At 34.3% G+C, this 24,576-nt stretch overlaps 1 protein-coding gene and 1 non-coding gene across 2 annotated transcripts; one reads left to right on the plus strand and one right to left on the minus strand.

The window, feature by feature from the left end:
- Positions 1-4,151: 4,151 nt before the first annotated feature.
- LOC148579242 (small nucleolar RNA R71) lies at positions 4,152-4,259 on the minus strand. Its single transcript, XR_015896118.1, has one exon. It is a non-coding gene; the product is annotated as a small nucleolar RNA R71 (small nucleolar RNA).
- Positions 4,260-16,204: 11,945 nt separating this feature from the next.
- Positions 16,205-19,531, plus strand: LOC107624244 (very-long-chain 3-oxoacyl-CoA reductase 1). Its single transcript, XM_016326727.3, has 3 exons — positions 16,205-16,905; positions 17,687-17,756; positions 19,131-19,531. Exons 1-3 carry the CDS (start codon positions 16,283-16,285, stop codon positions 19,398-19,400), a joined length of 963 nt encoding a protein of 320 aa, XP_016182213.1. The 5' UTR covers positions 16,205-16,282; the 3' UTR covers positions 19,401-19,531.
- The last annotated feature ends 5,045 nt before the right edge of the window (positions 19,532-24,576 follow it).

The raw sequence follows: 24,576 nt of genomic DNA on the forward strand, positions 1-24,576 counted from the left end.
GTGGTAACTACTGAATCAGGTTTGCAATACAAGGATATTAAAGTTGGACAAGGTCCTAGTCCCTGATAAGCGGATAATTTATACGCTTTTTGGCATTGTTTTTAGTATGTTTTTAGTAGAATCTAGTTGCTTTTAGGGATGTTTTTATTAGTTTTTATGTTAAATTTACATTTCTGGATTTTACTATGAGTTTGTGTGTTTTTCTGTGATTTCAGGTATTTTCTGGCTGAAATTGAGGGACTTGAGCAAAAATCAGATTCAGAGGTAGAAGAAGGACTGCTGATGCTGTTGGATTCTAACCTCCCTGCACTCAAAGTGGATTTTTTGGAGCTACAGAACTCAAACTGGCGCGCTTCCAATTGCGTTGGAAAGTAGACATCCAGGGCTTTCCAGAAATATATAATAGTCCATACTTTGGCCGATTTTAGATGACGTAAAAGGGCGTTGAACGCCAGTTCTACCTGCTGTCTGGAGTTAAACGCCAGAAACACGTCACAAACCAGAGTTGAACGCCAGAAACACGTTACAACCTGGCGTTCAACTCCAAAAAGAGCATCTGCACGTGTAACATTCAATCTCAGCCCAACCACACACCAAGTGGGCCCCGGAAGTGGATTTATGCATCAATTACTTACTTCTGTAAACCCTAGTAGCTAGTTTATTATAAATAGAACTTTTTACTATTGTATTAGACATCCTGGATTGTATTTTTGATCCTGTGATCTCATTTTGGGGGCTGGCCATTCGGCCATGCCTGGACCTTTCACTTATATATTTTCAACGGTAGAGTTTCTACACTCCATAGATTAAGGTGTGGAGCTCTGCTGTTCCTCATGAATTAATGCAAAGTACTACTGTTTTTCTATTCAATTCAACTTATTCCACTTCTAAGATATTCATTCGCACTTCAACATGAATGTGATGAATGTGACAATCATCATCATTCTCCCACGAACGCGTCCCTGACAACCACTTCCGTTTCACCTTAGATTGGATGAGTATCTCTTGGATCTCTTAATCAGAATCTTCGTGGTATAAGCTAGATTGATGGCGGCATTCATGAGAATCCGAAAAGTCTAAACCTTGTCTGTGGTATTCCGAGTAGGATTCTGGGATTGAATGACTGTGACGAACTTCAAACTCGCGAGTGCTGGGCGTAGTGACAGACGCAAAAGGAGGGTGAATCCTATTCCAGTATGATCGAGAACCTCAGATGATTAGCCGTGCTGTGACAGAGCATTTGGACCATTTTCACAAGAGGATAGGATGCAGCCATTGACCACGGTGATGCCTCCAGATGATTAGCCATGCAGTGACAGCGCATCGGACCATTTTCCAGAGAGGATGAAAAGTAGCCATTGACAATGGTAATGTCCTTACATAAAGCCAGCCATGGAAAGGAGTAGGACTGATTGGATGAAGACAGCAGGAAAGCAGAAGTTCAGAGGGACGAAAGCATCTCTATACCTTTATCTGAAATTCTCACCAATGATATACATAAGTATTTTTATCTTTATTTTCTGTTTATTTATTATTAATTTTTGAAAACTCCATAATCAATTATTATCCGCCTGACTGAGATTTGCAAGATGACCATAGTTTGCTTCATACCAACAATCTCCGTGGGATCGACTCTTACTCACGTAAGGTTTTATTACTTGGACGACTCAGTGCACTTGCTGGTTAGTTGTATCGAAGTTGTGAATGAAAAACAATTTATTAAGACGTGCGTACAGAGTTTTTGGCGCCGTTACCTGAGATCACAATTTCGTGCACCAAGTTTTTGGCGCCATTGCCGGGGATTGTTTGAGTTTGGACAACTGACGGTTCATCCTGTTGCTCAGATTAGGTAATTTTCTTCTTATTTTGATTTCAAAAAGTTTTCAAAAATCTTTCAAAAATTTCTCCTTTGTTTTCGAAAAAAAAAATTTTTAAAATAAATGTTTTCAAAAATATATTTTTCTTCAGAATTTTTAAGAATGAATTCTAGTGTTTCATGATGATTTGTTGAATCCTGGCTGGCTGTAAGCCATGTCTAATCTTTTGGATTGGGGTTTCAACTTATCATCACAAGAGCTTGTTGATCTTCACACACTTAGTTGCTCTATACATGGAAAGCATCAATATCTTCTAAAGCTTGGCTGGCTAGTAAGCCATGCCTAACCCTCAGATTGGAGCTTTAGACTAAGAGTACACGATTCCTAGAATTCATATTAAAAATTTTGGAATCCTTATTTTTCTTTTTCAAATTAATTTTCAAAAAATCCAAAAAAATCATAAAATCATAAAAATCAAAAAAATATTTTGTATTTCTTGTTTGAGTCTTGAGTCAATTTCAAGTTTGGTGTCAATTGCATACTCATCTTGCATTTTTCGAAAATTGCATTCATGCATTGCATTCATCATGATCTTCAAGTTGTTCTTGATAAACCTTCTTGATTGATCTTCATATTATATTGTTTTGTGTTGTATGGTGTTTTTCATATGCATTCTTGAATTCTTAGTGTCTAAGCATTAAAGATTTCTAAGTTTGGTGTCTTGCATGTTTTCTTTGCATTGAAAATTTTTCAAAAATATGTTCTTGGTGTTCATCTTGATCTTCAAAGTGTTCTTGGTGTTCATCTTGACATTCATAGCATTCTTGCATGCATTCATTGTTTTGATCCAAAATTTTCATGCATTGAGTCTTTTTCATGTTTTTCTCTCTCATCATTAAAAATTCAAAAATAAAAAAAATATCTTTCCCTTTTTCACTCATAAATTTCAAAAATTTGAGTTGACTTTTTCAAAACTTTTTAAAAACTTAGTTGTTTCTTATGAGTCAAATCAAATTTTCAATTTAAAAAAAATCTTATCTTTTTCAAAATCTTTTTCAAAAATCAAATCTTTTTCATTTTTCTTATCTTTATCACATAATTTTCGAAAATAACATCATCAATTAATGTTTTGATTCAAAAATTTCAAGTCTGTTACTTACTTGTTAAGAAAGATTCAAACTTTAAGTTCTAGAATCATATCTTGTGATTTCTTGTGAATCAAGTCATTAATTGGGATTTTAAAAATCAAATCTTTTTCAAAACTAATTTCAATCATATCTTTTCAAAAATATCTTATTATCTTATCTTTTTCAAAATCATATCTTTTTCAAAAATTTGATTTTAAAATATCTTTTCTAACTTCTTATCTTCTTATCTTTTCAAAATTGATTTTCAAATTTGTTTCAACTAACTAACTAACTTTTTGTTTGTTTCTCATCTTTTTCAAAACTACCTAACTAACTCTCTCTCTCTAATTTTCGAAAATATCTCTCTCTTTTTCAAAAATTCTTTTTAATTAACTAATTGTTTCAAAATTCAATTTTAATTTATTTCTTCTTTTAATTTTCGAAAATCACTAACTCTTTTTCAAAAATTATTTTCGAAAACCCCCTCTCATCCTCTTCTATTTATTTATTTATTTACTAACATCTCTTCCTCACTCACCAAAAATCCGAACCCCCTCTCTCTCTCTCTGAGTTCAAATTTTTTCTTCTTCTTTTCTTCTACTCACACAGGGACCTCTATACTGTGGTAAAAATGATCTCTATTATTATTATTTTTCTGTTCCCTCTTTTTCATATGAGCAGGAGCAAGGACAAGAATATTCTTGTTGAAGTAGATCCAGAACCTGAAAGGACTCTGAAGAGGAAACTAAGAGAAGCTAAATTACAACAATCCAGCAAGCACCTTTCAGAAATTTTCGAACAAGAAGAGGATATGGCAGCCGAAAATAATAATAATGCAAGGAGGATGCTTGGTGACTTTACTGTACCTAATTCCAATTTACATGGAAGAAGCATCTCCATCCCTACCATTGGAGCAAACAACTTTGAGCTGAAACCTCAATTAGTTTCTCTGATGCAGCAGAACTGCAAGTTTCATGGACTTCCATCTGAAGATCCTTTTCAGTTCTTAACTGAATTTTTGCAGATCTGTGATACTGTTAAGACTAATGGAGTAGATCCTGAAGTCTACAGGCTCATGCTTTTCCCTTTTGCTATAAGAGACAGAGCTAGAGTGTGGTTGGACTCTCAACCCAAAGATAGCCTGAACTCTTGGGATAAGCTGGTCACGGCTTTCTTAGCCAAGTTCTTTCCTCCTCAAAAGCTGAGCAAGCTTAGAGTGGATGTTCAAACCTTCAGACAGAAAGAAGGTGAATCCCTTTATGAAGCTTGGGAGAGATACAAGCAACTGACCAAAAAGTGTCCTTCTGACATGCTTTCAGAATGGACCATCCTGGATATATTCTATGATGGTCTGTCTGAATTAGCTAAGATGTCATTGGATACTTCTGCAGGTGGATCCATTCACCTAAAGAAAACGCTTGCAGAAGCTCAAGAACTCATTGACATGGTTGCTAATAACCAGTTCATGTACACTTCTGAGAGGAATCCTGTGAGTAATGGGACGCCTCAGAAGAAGGGAGTTCTTGAAATTGATACTCTGAATGCCATATTGGCTCAGAACAAAATATTGACTCAGCAAGTCAATATGATTTCTCAGAGTCTGAATGGAATGCAAGCTGCATCCAACAGTACTCAAGAGTCATCTGCTGAAGAAGAGGCCTATGATCCTGAAAACCCTGCAATAGCAGATGTGAATTACATGGGTGAACCATATGGAAACACCTATAATCCCTCATGGAGAAATCACCTAAATCTCTCATGGAAGGATCAACAAAAGCCTCAACAAGGCTTTAATAATGGTGGAAGAAACAGGTTTAACAATAGCAAGCCTTTTCCATCATCCACTCAGCAACAGACAGAGAACTCTGAACAAAATACTTCTAATTTTGCAAACTTAGTCTCTGATCTATCTAAGGCCACTGTGAGTTTCATGAATGAAACAAGGTCCTCCATTAGAAATTTGGAAGCACAAGTGGGCCAGCTGAGTAAAAGAGTCACTGAAATCCCTCCTAGTACTCTCCCAAGCAATACAGAAGAAAATCCAAAAGGAGAGTGCAAGGCCATTGAAATGACCATCATGGCCGAATCCAAGGAAGAAGGGGAGGACGTGAATCCCAAGGAAGAAGACCTCCTGGGGCGTCCAGTGATCAATAAGGAGTTTCCCTCTGAGGAACCAAAGGAATCTGAGACTCAACTAGAGACCATAGAGATTCCATTAAACCTCTTTATGCCATTCATGAGCTCTGATGAGTATTCCTCTTCTAAAGAGAATGAGGATGTTACTAAGGAGCAAGTTACCAAGTACCTTGGTGCAATCATGAAGCTGAATGCCAAATTATTTGGTATTGAGACTTGGGAAGATGAACCTCCCTTGTTCACCAATGAACTAAGTGATCTGGATCAACTGACATTGCCTCAGAAGAAACAGGATCCTGGAAAGTTTCTAATACTTTGTACCATAGGCACCATGATCTTTGAAAAGGCTCTGTGTGACCTTGGTTCAGGGATAAACCTCATGCCCCTCTCTGTAATAGAGAAACTAGGAATCTTTGGGGTGCAAGCTGCTAAAATCTCATTAGAGATGGCAGACAATTCAAGAAAACAGGCTTATGGACAAGTAGAGGACGTGTTAGTAAAGGTTGAAGGCCTTTACATCCCTGCTGATTTCATAGTCCTAGATACTGGGAAGGATGAAGATGAATCCATCATCCTTGGAAGACCCTTCCTAGCCACAGCAAGAACTGTGATTGATGTTGACAAAGGCGAATTAGTCCTTCTATTGAATGAGGACTCCCTTGAGTTTAAAACTCAAGGACATCCTTCTGTAAACATGGAAAAGAGGCACAGTAAGCTTCTCTCAAAACAGAGTCAACCAGAGCCCCCACAGTCAAACTCTAAGTTTAGTGTTGGGAGGCCACAACCAAACTCTAAGTTTGGTGTTGAACTCCCATATCCAAACTCTAAGTTTGGTGTTGGGGAGTCTCAACAATGCTCTGAACATCTGTGAGGCTCCATGAGAGCCCACTGTCAAGCTATTGACATTAAAGAAGCGCTTGTTGGGAGGCAACCCAATTTTTATTGATCTAATTTTAATTTATTTTTATTGTTATTTCATGTTTTATTAGATTCATGATCATGTGGAGTCACAAAATAAATATAAAAATTGAAAACAGAATCAAAAACAGCAGAAGAAAAATCACACCCTGGAGGAGGGTCTCACTGGCGTTTAAACGCCAGTAAGGAGCATCTGTCTGGCGTTCAACGCCAGAACAGAGCATGTTTCTGGCGTTGAACGCCAGAAACAAGCAGCATCCTGGCGTTCAGACGCCAGAAATGCACAGTGAAGAAGAGCTGGCACTGAACGCCAGAAACAAGCATCTGGCTGGCGTTCAACGCCAGAAATATGTTGCATCTGGGCGCTGAACGCCCAGAACAAGCATTAGTTCGGCGTTTAAACGCCAGAATTGCATGCAAAGGCATTTTACATGCCTAATTGGTGCAGGGATGCAATTCCTTGACACCTCAGGATCTGTGGACCCCACAGGATCATCTCAGCATCTGTGGACCCCACAGGATCCCCACCTACCACCACTCACTCTCTTCCCTCTTCTCAATGTTCATCCTCTCTTCCCAATAAACACTCTTCCCCAAAACTCTTCACCAATTACCTCAATCTCTCTTCCCTATCACCACTTCACCACTCACATCATCCACTCTTCCCCATAAAACCTACCTCATAAACTCCACCTACCTTCAAAATTCAAAATCAATTTCCCACCCAAAACCCACCCTTATGGCCGAACCTTTCCCTTCCCTATATAAAGCCCTCCATTCTTCCTCATTTTCACACCACACAACCCTCTCTTCTCTTCTTGGCCGAATACACCTTTCCCTCATCACCTCCATATTTTCTTCTTCTTCTTCATCTATTCTTTCTTCTCTTGCTCGAGGGCGAGCAAAATTCTAAGTTTGGTGTGGTAAAAGCATAAGCTTTTTGTTTTTCCATTACCATTGATGGCACCTAAGACCGGAGAATCCTCTAGAAAAGGGAAAGGGAAGACAAAAGCTTCCACCTCCGAGTCATGGGAGATGGAAAGATTCATCTCCAAAGCTCATTAAGACCACTTCTATGATGTTGTGGCCAAGAAGAAGGTGATCCCCGAGGTCCCTTTCAAACTCAAGAGAAATGAGTATCCGGAGATCCGACATGAGATACATAGAAGAGGTTGGAAAGTTCTAACAAACCCCATCCAACAAGTCGGAACTCTAATGGTTCAAGAGTTCTATGCTAATGCATGGATCACAAGGAACCATGATCAAAGTAAGAACCCGAACCCAAAGAATTATCTCACCATGGTTCGGGGGAATTACTTAGATTTTAGTCTGGAAAATGTAAGGTTGGCGTTCAACTTGCCAATGATGGAAGAGAATGCACGCCCCTACACAAGGAGAGTCAACTTTGATCAAAGGTTGGACCAAGTCCTCATGGACATATGTGTGGAAGGAGCTCAATGGAAGATTGACTCAAAAGACAAACCGGTTCAACTGAGAAGACTGGACCTTAAGCCTGTAGCTAGAGGATGGTTGGAGTTCATTCAACGCTCAATCATTCCCACTAGCAACCGGTCTGAAGTTACTATAGACCGGGCCATCATGATCCATAGCATCATGATTGGAGAAGAGGTGGAGGTTCATGAGATTATACCTCAAGAACTCTACAAGGTGGCTGACAAGTCCTCCACTATGGCAAGGTTAGCTTTTCCTCACCTCATTTGCCATCTATGCAATTCGGCTGGGATTGACATAGGAGGAGACATTCCCATTGAGGAAGAGAAGCCCATCACTAAGAAAAGGATGGAGCAAACAAGAGAGCCCATTCATGGAGCTCAAGAGACGCATGAAGCTCATCACCATGAGATCCCGGAGATGCCTCAAATGCATTTTCCTCCACAAAACTATTGGGAGCAAATCAACACCTCCCTAGGAGAATTAAGTTCCAACATGGGACAATTAAGGGTGGAACATCAAGAGCACTCCATCATCCTTCATGAAATTAGAGAAGATCAAAAAGCAATGAGGGAGGAGCAACAAAGACAAGGAAGAGACATAGAAGAGCTCAAGGACATCATTGGTTCCTCAAGGAGAAAACGCCACCATCATTAAGGTAGACTCATTCCTTGTTCTTAAATTCTCTGTTTTTCGTTTTCTTTATGTTAAGTGCTTATCAATGTTTGTGTTTTATTACATGATCATTAGTAATTAGTAACTATGTCTGAAAGTTATGAATGTCCTATGAATCCATCACCTCTCTTAAATGAAAAAATGTTTTAATTCAAAAGAACAAGAAGTACATGAGTTTCGAATTTATCCTTGAACTTAGTTTAATTATATTGATGTGGTGACAATGCTTCTTGTTTTCTAAATGAATGCTTGAACAGTGCATATATCTTTTGAAGTTGTTGTTTATGAATGCTAAATATGTTGGCTCTTGAAAGAATGATGACAAGGAGACATGTTATTTGATAATCTGAAAAATCATAAAAATGATTCTTGAAGCAAGAAAAAGCAGCAAAGAACAAAGCTTGCAGAAAAAAAAAGAAAAAAAATAGCGAAAAAAAATAGAAAAAAAAAGAAGAGAAAAAAAGCAAGCAGAAAAAGCCAAAGCTCTTAAAACCAAAAGGCAAGAGCAAAAAGCCAATAGCCCTTAAAACCAAAAGGCAAAGGTAATAAAAAGGATCCCAAGGCTTTGAGCATCAGTGGATAGGAGGGCCTAAAGGAATAAAATCCTGGCCTAAGCGGCTAAACCAAGCTGTCCCTAACCATGTGCTTGTAGCGTGAAGGTGTCAAGTGAAAACTTGAGACTGAGCGGTTAAAGTCAAGATCCAAAGCAAAAGAAGAGTGTGCTTAAGAACCCTGGACACCTCTAATTGGGGACTTTAGCAAAGCTGAGTCACAATCTGAAAAGGTTCACCCAATTATGTGTCTGTGGCATTTATGTATCCGGTGGTAATACTGGAAAACAAAGTGCTTAGGGCCACGGCCAAGACTCATAAAGTAGCTGTGTTCAAGAATCAATAACACTATATAAACTCTGAGTTCCTATAGATGCCAATCATTCTGAACCTCAATGGATAAAGTGAGATGCCAAAACTATTCAAGAGGCAAAAAGCTACAAGTCCCGCTCATCTGATTGGAGCTATGTTTCATTGATAGTTCGGAATTTATAGTATATTCTCTTCTTTTTATCCTATTTGATTTTCAGTTGCTTGGGGACAAGCAACAATTTAAGTTTGGTGTTGTGATGAGCGGATAATTTATATGCTTTTTGGCATTATTTTTAGTATGTTTTTAGTAGAATCTAGTTGCTTTCAGGGATGTTTTTATTAGTTTTTATGTTAAATTCACATTTCTGGACTTTACTATGAGTTTGTGTGTTTTTCTGTGATTTCAGGTATTTTCTGGCTGAAATTGAGGGACTTGAGCAAAAATCAGATTCAGAGGTAGAAGAAGGACTGCTGATGCTGTTGGATTCTGACCTCCCTGTACTCAAAGTGGAGTTTCTGGAGCTACAGAACTCAAAATGGCGCGATTCCAATTGCGTTGGAAATTAGACATCCAGGGCTTTTCAGAAATATATAATAGTCCATACTTTGGCCGAGTTTAGACGACGTAAAAGGGCGTTAAATGCCAGTTCTACGCTGCTGTCTGGAGTTAAACGCCAGAAACACGTCACAAACCAGAGTTGAACGCCAGAAACACGTTACAACCTGGCGTTCAACTCCAGAAATAGCCTCTGCACGTGTAACATTCAAGCTCAGCCCAAGCACACACCAAGTGGGCCCCGGAAGTGGATTTATGCATCAATTACTTACTTTTGTAAACCCTAGTAGCTAGTTTATTATAAATAGAACTTTTTACTATTGTATTAGACATCCTGGATTGTATTTTTGATCCTGTGATCTCGTTTTGGGGGCTGGCCATTCGGCCATGCCTGGACCTTTCACTTATGTATTTTCAACGGTAGAGTTTCTACACTCCATAGATTAAGGTGTGGAGCTCTGCTGTTCCTCATGAATTAATGCAAAGTACTACTGTTTTTCTATTCAATTAAACTTATTCCACTTCTAAGATATTCATTCGCACTTCAACATGAATGTGATGAATGTGACAATCATCATCATTCCCCCACGAACGCGTGCCTGACAACCACTTCCGTTCCACCTTAGATTGGATGAGTATCTCTTGGATCTCTTAATCAGAATCTTCGTGGTATAAGCTAGATTGATGGCAGCATTCATGAGAATCTGAAAAGTCTAAAACTTGTCTGTGGTATTCCGAGTAGGATTCTGGGATTGAATGACTGTGACGAACTTCAAACTCGCGAGTGCTGGGCGTAGTGACAGACGCAAAAGGAGGGTGAATCCTATTCCAGTATGATCGAGAACCTCAGATGATTAGCCGTGCTGTGACAGAGCATTTGGACCATTTTCACAAGAGGATAGGATGCAGCCATTGACCACGGTGATGCCTCCAGATGATTAGCCATGCAGTGACAGCGCATCGGACCATTTTCCAGAGAGGATGAAAAGTAGCCATTGACAATGGTAATGTCCTTACATAAAGCCAGCCATGGAAAGGAGTAGGACTGATTGGATGAAGACAGCAGGAAAGCAGAAGTTCAGAGGGATGAAAGCATCTCTATACCTTTATCTGAAATTCTCACCAATGATATACATAAGTATTTCTATCTTTATTTTCTGTTTATTTATTATTAATTTTCGAAAACTCCATAATCAATTATTATCCGCCTGACTGAGATTTGCAAGATGACCATAGCTTGCTTCATACCAACAATCTCCGTGGGATCGACCCTTACTCACGTAAGGTTTTATTACTTGGACGACCCAGTGCACTTGCTGGTTAGTTGTATCGAAGTTGTGAATGAAAAACAATTTATTAAGACGTGCGTACAGAGTTTTTGGCGCCATTGTCTGAGATCACAATTTCGTGCACCAGTCCCCCAGTTGGATTTCAGGTGTGGAATTTCTTTTAATTTGTTCAGTTCTTTTTTATATGCAATACAAGATAGATAATATCTATTCTGCTCGAAGTTAACCGTTGAAAAAGGAAATATAGAAGTAGAACACTTTCGCATTTTAATCAAACATATTTGTATCTAACCAAATGCAACTTCATTTCTATACGCACTCCTTTGGTAATATTTAGAATTCCAATATTTATAATGATATTTCTTCCCGTGTTTTGTCTGAACCTCATCCAGGAAAAAAAGCGAAAGATTAATGTAGAAAAGAAGAGGAAAGAGCTCGAGAAGGAGAGAGCGAAGGATGAACTTCTGACGAGAAAGCGCCAGAGAGAGGAAAGACGAGTGAGATACCGTGCGCAATATGGTATGAATTAAGATTGGGCTGCAATGTGGCATGAATACACTGTTTTCAATTAAGATTTAAATGTTTCTTGTTTAGTTCAAAAATCTGTTCTCTACCTTCGTTTCAGAATGCTTTGGTGTTGCTTTGTGATTGTAGGTGGTCCAAAAGTAGCATGTGCTGGTTGTGCTGGCTTTGCGGCATTCTCAGTCGTTATAAAGAAGTTCTTAGACAGGCATGAGTAGTTACCTATTGAATTGAAGTCACCCAATTTTACATTCATTAGGCATAACATGGATTTTCATAGTGATAATCTTTTGTCCATTTGCTAAAGGGCGCATACAAAATTGTAGTATTTTATTTTACATCGATTATTGTTTATTTGTATACAATATCAATTGGTGGATGCATTCCTCCAATTCCAAACTAGATGTAAGTATGCTCTTAAGTATTAATGTAAAGTTTATTATGTAAACTGGATGCATTATCATAATCAATACTTGAAGGATGAAAACTGAATTTTATATATGCTTATTACTACTATTTCTATTTCATTTTATTCATTCTTTTTCTTAGGTTCTTAAGATAAGGTATTTTGAAAGTCGAAAAAAAAAGAAAAAATATTTTTGGTACAATTTGTATATAAATAAGTAAAAGAATGATAGTGACAAAATAAAAGGGATTATAGGAATATTTTTCATGTCTTAGAATCATTGAATATGGATTATAGGAATATCTTTCATTGAATATTTATAGTTTCATCGAATTTTCAATTAAGTCCCTATATTTTTTTCTTTTTAATTAGGTCCCTAAGAGTATAAAAGTAATTTCACAATTCACTAACATTTTTTTGACGTTTAACGTTAATAGGGATTAAATTGAAAAAAAAATTAACGTATAGGGACCCAATTAAAAGGAAAAAAAATATAGAGACCTAACTGAAAATTTCGCGAAACTATAGAGACCAAGAGTAATTAAACCTTTAAAAAACAATAACATATTCTAGATGATAACAAACATATATTTGGTTGGCTATAAAATTCAAAGTATTATTTGATGAGTGTTGTTTGTACAGGCCCATTTAGAAAAAGTTGCACAGCACAAAAAGAAAGAAAGCAAATTAGTTTAATTTGGACAAAAACAAATAGGCATTACAGTTGCAATTGGACAGGATAAGCAAGAAGTATTCTACATCTTAGAAAAAAGACTAACATGTGATATATTTAGAAAGGATAAGAAAGAAGCATTCTATACAATTTGTTGCTTTTTTAGTTTTTTTTTTTTTCTTACCATTAACTTTATAAGTATGGCCAAAATTAAATATGAGAGAGAAAGTAATGAAAGATGAAAAATCACAATTGACATCATTCAATTTTTTTTTTACTGGAGAGAATCCACTCCCCTTTATAATGAATTTTTTTTATTTGTCTCTTTCTTGAAATTCACCCCTTTGTCTTTAAACTTTCTCAAAACTTAAGTCCATCCTACTTGTAGGTTTTATAGTTCTTAAGAAAGGAAGTTTGAATTTAGACACTCTTTTTAAATTCAAGGGTATTATTAAACTAATAAAAAAAATTTTAGTTTAATTTCTTACCGAAGCAGAAGATTAAAAATAAAAGCGTAAAAAAAATGGAACCAGTATATATCCTAATTCAACTTCAAAGTGTAATAATATTTACATCGAATTTCTACTCCAATAATGATAGAATTTTACTATATCAATCACTAATATTATAAGTATCAATTTCAAGACAGAGATAAAAAAATCAAACTAGTTCTACAACAAAACAAACAAAATTATAATTTTGAGCTTCAAATTAAAAACAAACACCAAGACAAACCAAAATGCTAAGAATAAATAACTAATTACAAAGACTCAGATGTTATAAAATAACTAAATAAATAAATAAGGAAGAGGTAACAAATATAAAATAAAGAAATATAAAGAGAGAAAGAGAGAAAAATGTGTTTTATTACTTTTGTGTGTTTCATATGTTTCATGTTATGTTGTTATTTATAAGCACAAAAAAATTTTACTTTTCAAACATAATTAAATGCAATCACCCTTGGTAAACTAAATCTCATAAAAAATAGTCATCTACATTATTCATCCTTATCATGACATCAAACTTAATCTAAAACTGTTTTGACTTTTTTTTTCTAGTTTATGTCTTTTTACAATAGGCATATTTTAAATATTCTCTCAAAAATCATAAGCTTTTTTCTATTTTTTAGGTCAAAATAAAAATTAAATATATCAAATTAAAATTCAATGAAAAAGAACGACACTCGAACATTACTTTATAATTTGCTCATGATTTGTAATTTGCTCAACTCTAGTTTCTTTCTCTATATCGCTACCACTGGTCTCACCGACTATCTAATCTCGTTACTTTATGGTTGAGTCTATACTATTTGACTTGAAGTCTTGAACATTTACAAAAGAGAATAGAAAATTTTTTTAGTGACAAATAAAATTGAATAAAGAGTAAAAATGATAATTAATTCTTTTAAAAAACTATCCATTGCACATAATTAATATTTTTACTTATTTTTTTTAGATATTTCTCTTCATCCGTAAGAAGATATTTTCGTTGCCACAAGTCATACCTACTAGTAACATGATATAGACTCCTATCTATAGGCATTGAAGTGACTCGATCTTGTGGGTCCGATTTATTAAAGTGCATTATATTGAATATTAGCAATTTAAAATTTAGACATTTGGCTATTATTAATATAAACGAACATATTTAATAAAAAAAAAATTAATCAAAAATAGTCATTAAAATTTATTTTATTTAATATTTATTAATTATTATAATAATTAATAAAAATTAAATAAAATATTTGACTATTATTAATATAAAATAATATTTTAAAAATTAGATCAAATTGGTCGATCGATCCATTCAATCCTGAACTATTAACATTTTCGGTTTGGTTTATAAAAAAAATTTGCCATCAAAAAACCACTAAAAAATTGTTAAACTGGTTAAGAATTAGTTGGTCAGACCGAATTAGAATTCTATCTGTTCTTTTTAAAAAACGTCTTTTGACATTAAAAAAATAAAAATTACAAAAATAAATCTCTTCAATTCCTCTTTTGTCTCATCTCACCTTCAAAAATCAGAACTAAAGAGCTTCTTCTTCTCAAAAAAAAAAAAAAGAAAAAGAAAAGAAGAATAGAGTAAAAGAGAGCAAAGATGAGGATCTGTGATAAAAAGAGAGGAGAACGACTATTGTATCAAACTGATCGAAGGGGATCACTGATGCTTATTTGTAGCGGAAGCGTTGAGACGCTGCTGGTCTTGAAGAGGGATGTGCTGCTGCTCGTCTGTTGTAGGATTCTAATTGGTCAAAATAGAAATGGAGTCTCGTTCAAGGAGTGTTGTCTGCCGTTGATTCTTAATGCAACAATATCTTTGCGCTGCTAGTTCACTTATTGACACTGATTTACATGATATAGTTATATTATAGGAAAAATTCTAAGTGTACTAGGTACACTAATATTTTAATAAATCGTTGATTTCAATTATAAAAATATTTATAATATATTAATTAAAATCAATGATTAAAATTACTGAAATATTGGTATTTTGAGTACATTTGAAAACTTTTTTATATTATATATGTTAGGTTACTTTTATAATATTAGGGTTGGTTTAATTTTGTTTCTTATGTACATATGGGCTGCACTTTCAGATATTAGGATTGGTTTTGTTTTGTTTCTTATGTGCACATGGCTTGGAGTTTATTTGGGTCTATTATTTTTTTTATCTTTTTATTAACATTTTATTTCTATAACATCTATTTAATTTAATTTTTTCATACCAAAAATAATTAGTTTTTTATTCTTATGATAAGTTACACATGTATGTATTTAAATACTAATGTAGATTAATTATAATACAATCTAAAATAAATATATGCTACAAGATATATTGTGTTTAAAAGAAAAAAAAACTTTAAAATGACTAAAATTTTAAAATTTTTAATAAATTTAGATCGAATTTAAAAATTAAAACTAATAATAAATTTTACTTAAATGATTATAATTATAATACAATACTAATATAAAACTTATAGTAAAAAATTATAATTTAACATGCTAATTAATACAATAAGAATATAACTTAATTATTTTTATTTATATTTTTGTGTTTATTTATTATTTTATTATAAAATAATTTTTTCGGTTGAACTATGGTTGAATCGATTGGACTAATAAATCAATAAATCAATAATTTGAACGATTTGATGATTGGTTCCGTTTTCAGAATCTTAATATAAATATAATGCAAAAATTCATAATTTCTGTTAGATTTAAATAGGAGGAGATTCCAACTAATAAAATAGAGTAAAGCTATTTAAAATTTATATCAAACTCTCTTAAAATGAAAAATTAGATAAATTAAAAAAAAATTTTAATCACTATTAAATCAAGATAATTGAGTTCATACACAATGTAAATTATAAAATTAAGACAATAATTTCAATTGAAATCTTTACTTTATAATTTTTTTTTACTTTAAATGATCTTTTTCCTTAAATCTCATCATATTTCACGCCTAAAATATTACTAAGTGAAATTTTCTAATATTTTTATTCCAGTTATTTTAATTTTAGTGGAAATTCCTATTTTTTTTAAAGAAAGAAAAGAATATGATTATAAATATAAATACAATTATTTATAAAATAAATGAAACTATTTCTTAACCTAAAATTTTAAGACATGGCTTTATAAATTTCTTTTAATTAATTATATACTTTTAATTTTTTTTTCTCTTTGTATGTATGTGGGACCCACACATTTTTGCCAATTATTGAGTCTCATCCAATATAAATGGACCTAGCTCATAAATCTAATAATTCCAAATCCAAACCTGCATCTTGTGTTTCTCCTAATTAACTCATTCATTGTGCTTATTATTATTAGAAAATAGGACAAATAATGGAGTTGGTTGATCTCTTCATGGTGTCAACAACAGCATTAGGCTTCATCTTTGTTTTGAAGAATCTCTTCAATTTTGTGAAGTGGGTATGGAGAATGTTCTTCAGGGCTCCAAAGAATCTAACAGAGTATGGTTCATGGGCCATAATCACTGGCTCCACTGATGGAATTGGCAAAGCCATGGCACATGAAATGGCATCTAAGGGTCTCAACCTTCTCTTGCTTGGTAGAAACCCTACAAAGCTTGAAGCCACATCCAATGAGATAAGAGAAAAGAACAATAAGGTTAGTGTTGAAGTCAAGTGTTTGGTCGTTGACTTTGAGAAAGAAAATGGAGAGAGAATAAAAGAAAGGGTTGAGGAAGCAATAGAGGGTTTGGATGTTGGAATTCTTGTAAATAGTGCTGGATTGGCATACCGTTATGCTAGATTCTTTCATGAGGTTGATTCTAATCTTATGAATAGTATCATAAAAGTGAATGTTGAAGGAACTACTTGGATTACAAAAGCAGTGATTCAAAAGATGGTAGACAAGAAGAAAGGAGCAATTATTAATATGGGTTCTGGTTCCACTGTTGTCCTTCCTTCTTATCCTTTGGTTACTCTCTATGCCGCCACCAAAGCGTAAGTAGCTACATTATTGAAAAGTTAGAAACTCAGGTGCAGTTAATTTCATGTAAAGTTGATAGATGAAAGTCGTTAAATGAGTTGACAGATTTAATTACATTGTCATTTACCGATTTTTAACTATCAACTTCGCTCTTCACATAAAGTTAACTGTACCTGAATTTTTACCTACTAAAAAAGAGCAAAATCGTAGTTGTTGTGGCAGTTTTTTTTTATTGTTTTTCAGAAATTTATTATAAATTTTAGCTGTGAATTTACCATATGTAAAAAAGTTGTGAAGTTTTTATTGCCAATTTTGAAATTCGCAACAAATTTCATAGGTAATTTTCATACTATAAAGTGCGAGAATATAACTCATTAACTTTTGTTGTAAAAAAACCGCAAGCAAATATTCGAAGCAAAATCTTTAAATCGTTTGACAATATATTTGGACTATATCATATTTATTTGTAGCTAAATTCCCAATAATAGATATGCAGATTAGCTACGAATTTTTATTGCAGATTTTGCTAAAATTTCTAGTTTCATTTTTTTTTGGAATTTATTTCTGTAGATTTTTCAATGAACTTTTTGTTGGAAATTTTATTTCTTACGAATTTTTCTATTGAATTTGTTTTCTAGAAATTTAGCTATGAGAAAAAGGTAGTTTTTAGATTTTAGAGAGAAAGACGAGCATAACGAGTTTTTTTCCCCTCAACTCACGATGATGTGTTTATATTTAGTAACTGTAAGATCTAAAAAAAAAAAATTAAGCTGCTTGGTGTTTAATTTGATATAGGTATCTTGCAATGTTCTCAAGAAGCATCAGTTTGGAGTATAAGCAACAAGGAATTGACATCCAGTGTCAGGTTCTCTCTCATCTTTTGATTTTCACACTTTTATTTCCTTTTTTTTTTTATGTTTGTTTGATATGGGAACAGTGAACCTTTTTTATTTGAAGGTAAAAGTATATTTTTTGTCTTTAAAGTTTAATAAAAATTTTAAAAATATTTTAAAGTTTTATTTTGTTTTAATTTTATTCTAAAAATTTTTAATTCGTATCAAATATATTTTTGATGGATAAATTTTCAAAAAATTTTAAATTAATCTAACAATAATATATGAAAATTATACTTAATTTACTTGTATTGAAAATTGTTCTTATAAAATTGTTGTTGAACTTATCTTAAATTTTTTAAAAAATTAATCATCAAAAATATATTTAATATAAATAAAAAATTTATGAGATAAAATTAAAACAAAATAAAATTTAAAAATATTTTTAAAATTTTTGTGAAACTTTAAAGATAAAAAGTATATTTTATCTTTTTTTTATATTGGGTTCACGTAATCACATGGGTGTTATTCCCAAGATGGCTTATTATGTGTGTTGTATTAGACTTCAGAAACGCTGCAACTTTAATTTTTAAATTCATTAAAATAACAAAACGGCAACATTTTCTATTTTTTTTTTAAAAAGTGACAATGTCGTTTTCTATTTTAATAATTTAAAAATATAAAAACAAAACTATATAAGTATATAACACACATTTTTTATAAATATTAAAAAAATTAGCCACTGAAAGTCTTGCTGGCATATAATACCATCCAATATCAAGAGAAGTTCTTGGTCAGTGTGAGATATATATGAATCATATTATTAGCTCGTGTAATTACTTTTTTGTTTTTTCTGACTTGCCAACTTTTTATTATTCATTTTATTTTTTCTGAATCTTGTCAGTTTGGTAAATAAATAGCTCAAAGATATTAATTTAGGGTTAAATTTTATGATTAATAAGTACAATACTTTGAGTTAAATATTCGAGTTTATTCGCCAAAATAATCCAAATGTAAATTTCATCATATCAACCAAACAATATATAAATTGAGTATTTGATAATATATTTTAGAGAAATCAATACTTTTTATTAATATTAGTTAATACTTTTAACTAATATATTATTTTATACTATTAGAATTTAGAATTTAGAATTTAATCTTTAATATTTAAAATTGGCCAAATATTAACAAAATAATAAATTTTATTAATTATATAATATTGTTTTATATTTTAATTATCAGTACATTTTATTTTTATTATTGATATTGTTGTTGTTGGTGTTGAAGAGTTGAATAAGGTGCAAGTCAATAACTAAAAATATTTAATATAGATAATTATACCATACATATGTTAATTAACTAATGTCTTGGTAATATATATTTTGATGTGGTAACTACAACAGGCTCCATTATTTGTGTCAACTAAGATGACAAAGATGGGAAGTTCAGTGTTTGTTCCAACGGCAGAAAAGTATATAAAATCATGCACAAGATGGATTGGGTATGAAAGTGTGGTTGAGCCCTATTTGCTCCATTCTCTGCAAGGTTTTTTCATAAGAGCAATTCCTGACCCACTTGTTGATTCTTATTTGCTTCGTTATTTTCTATATTGGCGCAAAAGAGGGCTCCTCAAGGACTCCAACACTACCAACAATTTACCACCGTCATCTTAATTAAGTCATAAATAAGAAGGAGAGTCTTGGAATGATTGAATTATTTTCGTATGATTTTAAGGTTACGTGTTCAAACTGTGAAAACAATTATATAATTATTATATTTAAGTTATATAGTTACGTATATTATATTTTTTTGTGTGTAATTCTTTTCGAATTTCTGTGTTAATACACGATGTTTACACATTGAACTGTCTTTTTTATGCTAACTAAGTCATAAATAGTAAACATGATCCATTATATACATATTATGGAAGATTTGTAGTCTAGAAAGGTCAGATTCGATAGCAAGGAGGACTTGATTAATTGGTGTGTGTGTATTTTATTTATTTATTTATTTTTTTGGGGTCCAGGTTTGAATATGGAAATTTCGCTTATATGAATAGTCCTTTTCTAATTGGATTTACCATTTGATTAATTAATGAGTCTTTGGCAATTTATTATTGAAAGGTGTTGGGAAAATTCAATAAAAATTCAAAAACAAGAACCTGTTTAACAGCGGAAGTATCAGAAATAATTTTTCTACAACCTGTGTAATTAAATGGGCAACACTAAAAATATTCTAAATAGCAAATATAATGACAGAATTTAAATAATCAGACACCAGAATTTTAACGTGGGAAAACCCCCAAAAGAGGAACAAAAAACCCACAGGACCTAATCCAGAAAAACTTCCACTATCAGAATAATGGGTACACAAACAGTCTTCCTAGTGACACTAGGACATCTCAACAATCAACAAAATACATCACCAAAACTGGTGGAATCAACATAAATCCTCCACAAAAAGTGGGTATCTCAAATCAGGCAAAAGAGAAGGCAATACAACAAATAAGTTATATCTTAATGTTCATCTCTACACCAAGGATAACATACTAAAATTTCATAAGAAATGGAGCAAGTTTACCAAGTCAATGTGATCAAGGTTGGCATGCCCTTTTCCCCCAAATTTTCTCTTCTCTTCAACGCCGCAGCAGTGTGCTTCGCTTCCTTTCTTTCAAATTGAAAGAAGTTCACTCTCTCTCCCCGTGGCTCTTAGCCACTTCTTGTTTTCTTTTCTTTTCTTTTTTTTCTTTTAAAACTTGTGGGCCCCACTTGGTTGGGGACCCACCGACAAATCTCTCCCTCACCAACTCAAGTGGGGATAGACTGTTCCACCAAGCCCGCCTTCTATTTGCAGGAATCAAACTTCACTGCAGGTAAACTCTTAGTTATCATATCTGAACCATTATCATCAGTATGGATCTTCTCTAGTGCATATGACTTCATCTCAAGCGCTTGACATATCCAATGATACCTCACCTCTATGTGCTTCAATCTGGAATGAAACGTCGGATTCTTACTTAGATGGATAGCACTCTTACTGTCACAGAATAACACAAACTTCTCTTGATTGATGCCTAACTCTTGTAGAAATTTCTTTATCCACAAGAGTTCCTTAGAAGCTTCAACAACAACAATGTATTCTGCCTCTGTAGTAGACAAAGCAACACATTTCTGAAGTCGAGATTGTCACGACACAGCTCCCCCTTCAAAAGTCATCATATAACCAGAAGTAGACTTCCTTGAATCAAGATCCCCAGCCATATCTGCATCTGTGTAACCATCCAACACAGGTTGGTCACTCCCAAAGCATAAACAAACTCTGGAAGTACCATTAAGGTATCTGAGAATTCACTTCACTGCTTGCCAGTATTCCTTGCCAGGATTAGAGAGAAATCGACTAACAACTCCAACGGCATGAGCAATATCTGGCCTGGTGCAAACCATAGCATACATCAAACTGCCAACTGCAGATGCATATGGAATCTTCTTCATTTCCGCTTTCTCTTTCTCACTTGTAGGACATTGCTGCGAACTCAGCTTGAAATGACTAGCAAGTGGAGTACTAACAGGTTTGGAATTACTCATGCTAAACCTCTCTAAAACCTTCTCAATGTACTTCTGCTGCGACAACCACAGTTTCCCATTCTTCCTGTCACGAGTAATACTCATGCCAAGGATTTTCTTTGCAGGACCCAAATCCTTCATAGAAAAGGATCTGTTCAAGTCTTTCTTAAGACTTTCAATCTTCTTAGTGTCATGACCAACAATCAACATGTCATCAACATAAAGCAAGAGAATTATAAAATCACCATCAGAGAATTTCTTAACATACACACAATGATCAGAAGAAGTCTTACTATAACCATGACCTTCCATGAAGGAATCAAACTTCGTGTACCACTGCCTTGGTGCTTGCTTCAACCTATATAAGCTCTTCTTCAACTTGCATACAAGGTGATCCTTTTCTTTAACTTCGAAACCCTTTGGTTGCTCCATATAAAGTTCTTTATCTATGTCACCGTGAAGGAATGCAGTCTTCACATCAAGCTGCTCAACCTCTAAATTCAAGCTAGTCGCCAATCCAAGCACAACTCGAATAGAGGACATCTTCACAACTGGAGAAAAAATCTCCTCAAAATCAATATCTTTCTTTTGCTCAAAACCTTTCACAACCAATCGAGCTTTGTACCTTGGCTGTGAGACATTTTCATCCGCTTTCAACTTGAACACCCATTTATTCTTGAATGCTCTCTTACCCTTCGGCAACTTCACCAATTCAAAGGTATGATTCTCATGCAAGGATTTCATTTCTTCTTGCATGGCCTTCAACCAATCTTCCTTATGCTCATCAGACATAGCTTCCTGGTAGCTCTCTGGCTCCCCAGTCTCAGTGTTCATCACATACTCATGAAGAGAGTATTTCTGAGAAGGATGACGTTCTCTAGTAGATCTTCTCAATTCAGGTTCAACTGGTGGTTCAGGTGGAACTTCAACATCTGGCACCTCAGGTTGAGGTGCAGGTTCATCATGCAAATCATCACCATCATTATCAACTTGTACATCTCCCCCATCAACAGGAGGTCTAGTGGAAGGACCAGGTTCATCATCAACAGAGCGTCTAACAGTTACTGTTGGCTTATCTGTCTTCTCAAGATCTTCAATAGTTTGGTCTTCAAGAAAAATCACATCTCGGCTTCTAATTATCTTCTTGCTCACCGGATCCCATAATCTGTAACCAAAGTCTTCGTGACCATAACCCATGAAAATACATTGTTTTGACTTTCCATCAAGTTTAGACCTTTCATCTCTTGGAATGTGAACAAAAGCCCTCCAGCCGAACACTCTCAAGTGACTATAGGAGACATCTTTCCCTCTCCAAACTTTCTCTGGAACATCACCATTAAGTGGAACTGAAGGAGAAAGGTTGATCAGATCTACTGCAGTCCTCATCGCTTCACCCCAAAAGGATTTAGGCAATTTTGCATGAGAGAGAATACACCTGACTCTATCATTGATAGTGCGATTCATTCTCTCTGCAACTCCATTATGTTGAGGAGTCTTAGGAACCATCTTCTCAAGCTTGATCCCATGTCCTTTACAATACTCTTCAAACGGATTCCTGTATTCACCACTATTATCTGCTTGAACACATTTTAATTTCCTTCCTGTTTCTCTTTCAACACTTGCATGAAAAGTGTTTGAATATACCGAGCACCTGGTCTTTAGATTTCAAAACAAAAGCCCACACTTTTCGAGAATAATCATCAATAAAAGTAACAAAATATGATGCACCACCTAGTGTCTTAGCATCCATAGTGCAAACATTAGTGTGAACTAAATCTAGAACATGTGATCTCCTATGAGGTCCAGAATTATGAAATGATACTCTAGCATGCTTTCCAACAAAGCAATGAGTGCAAGTATTTAAAGTTGTACCTTTCACTAGAAGTGAGTACTTCTTAGCCAAGACGCTTAGTCCTTTCTCGCTCAAGTGACCAAGACGTATATGCCACAAATCAAAAGGGGAATCATCAGCTACATTCACATCTTCTTTGCACAACTTTGCTTGCAATCGGTAGAGAGTAGTAAGACTATTGTCTTCTCTAGCAACAATGAGACCCCCTTTGGTAATCTTGCATTTTCCACTACCAAATGAAGTGCAATACCCCTCTTGATCCAATGCCTTCACTGAAATGAGATTGAACCGCATATCTGGTGCATGCCTAACATTCTTCAACTGCAACTTACATCCCATATTGGTTTCAAGCCACATATCACCCATACCAATGATATCACACACTCTTTTATCTCCCAATTTGATCTTGCCAAAATTTCCAGCAGTATAGGAAGTGAAAAATTCATGCCTCGGAGTGACATGACATGAGGCACCAGAGTCCATAATCCAAGTGGAATCATCACAGACAAGATTCACATAATTTTCATCATATGTGATAAGAATATCTTCATAAACAATAGCAGCAGTCTCTTTATCACTATCTTTACCTTTGTCTTTGTTTCTTCCCCTTGATTGTTCTCTTTTCAAGAACCTACAATACCTCTTGATATGCCCCGGCTTGCCACAATGGTGACAAATGAACTCCTTTCTTGGCTTGTACTTTCCTCTTGACTTGCTTCGACTTTCTGACCTGTCAGAACTGTGAGGTTTTCTACTTTGACTTCTCCCCCGTGACTCTGAAACAAGTGCTTCTGACTAGGAGGAGGCATTAGTCAAACCTCGCTCTCTTCTTCTGGCTTCTTCATTCAACATGCTCTCTTTAACCATTGCTAATGTCAACTTTCCTTTTGGAGCTGAGTTAGTCAATGTCACAACCAGAACTTCCCAACTATCAGGCAAAGAGTTCAACAACAACAAGGCTTGCAACTCATCATTCAAAGTGATTTCATTACTTGTCAGTTGGTTCACCGTCTCTTGAAAAATGCTCAAGTGCTCCGGCATTGATTTACCTTCAACATACTTCATATTGATAAGCTTCCTAATCAAGAATGCTTTATTTTGTTCATTCTTTCTCTCATATAGCTCCTTCAATTTCTTCCACATCTTCTCGGCATTTGTTTTAGTGTCAACATGTGGATACACGCTAAGATCAAGCCATTGCCTAATCAAAGCAACTGCCTTCCGATTCAGCTTCTTCCATTCAGCATTGGATTTTGTACCTTTGGATTTATCTCCCTCTACAGGATCATACAAGTCCTTACTATACAATATATCTTCCATGAGGGTCTTCCAAATTGAATAATTTTGGGAATTCAATTTGACCATATTCGGTCCATGAGTATTTTCCTCCATTCAATCAGCATAGAAATAAACAACCAAAGCTCTGGATACCAC

This window comes from Arachis ipaensis, chromosome B10, assembly GCF_059453495.1.
Source record: "Arachis ipaensis isolate K30076 ecotype BB chromosome B10, ASM5945349v1, whole genome shotgun sequence".
In the NCBI taxonomy this organism is placed as follows: domain Eukaryota; kingdom Viridiplantae; phylum Streptophyta; class Magnoliopsida; order Fabales; family Fabaceae; genus Arachis; species Arachis ipaensis.

Coding starts and splice junctions, on each gene's coding strand:
- LOC107624244 (XM_016326727.3), top strand. CDS start 16,283: ATGGAGTTGGTTGATCTCTTCATGGTGTCAACAACAGCATTAGGCTTC. Junction 16,906..17,686: donor CTCTATGCCGCCACCAAAGC/GTAAGTAGCTAC, acceptor AATTTGATATAG/GTATCTTGCAATGTTCTCAA. Junction 17,757..19,130: donor GAATTGACATCCAGTGTCAG/GTTCTCTCTCAT, acceptor TAACTACAACAG/GCTCCATTATTTGTGTCAAC.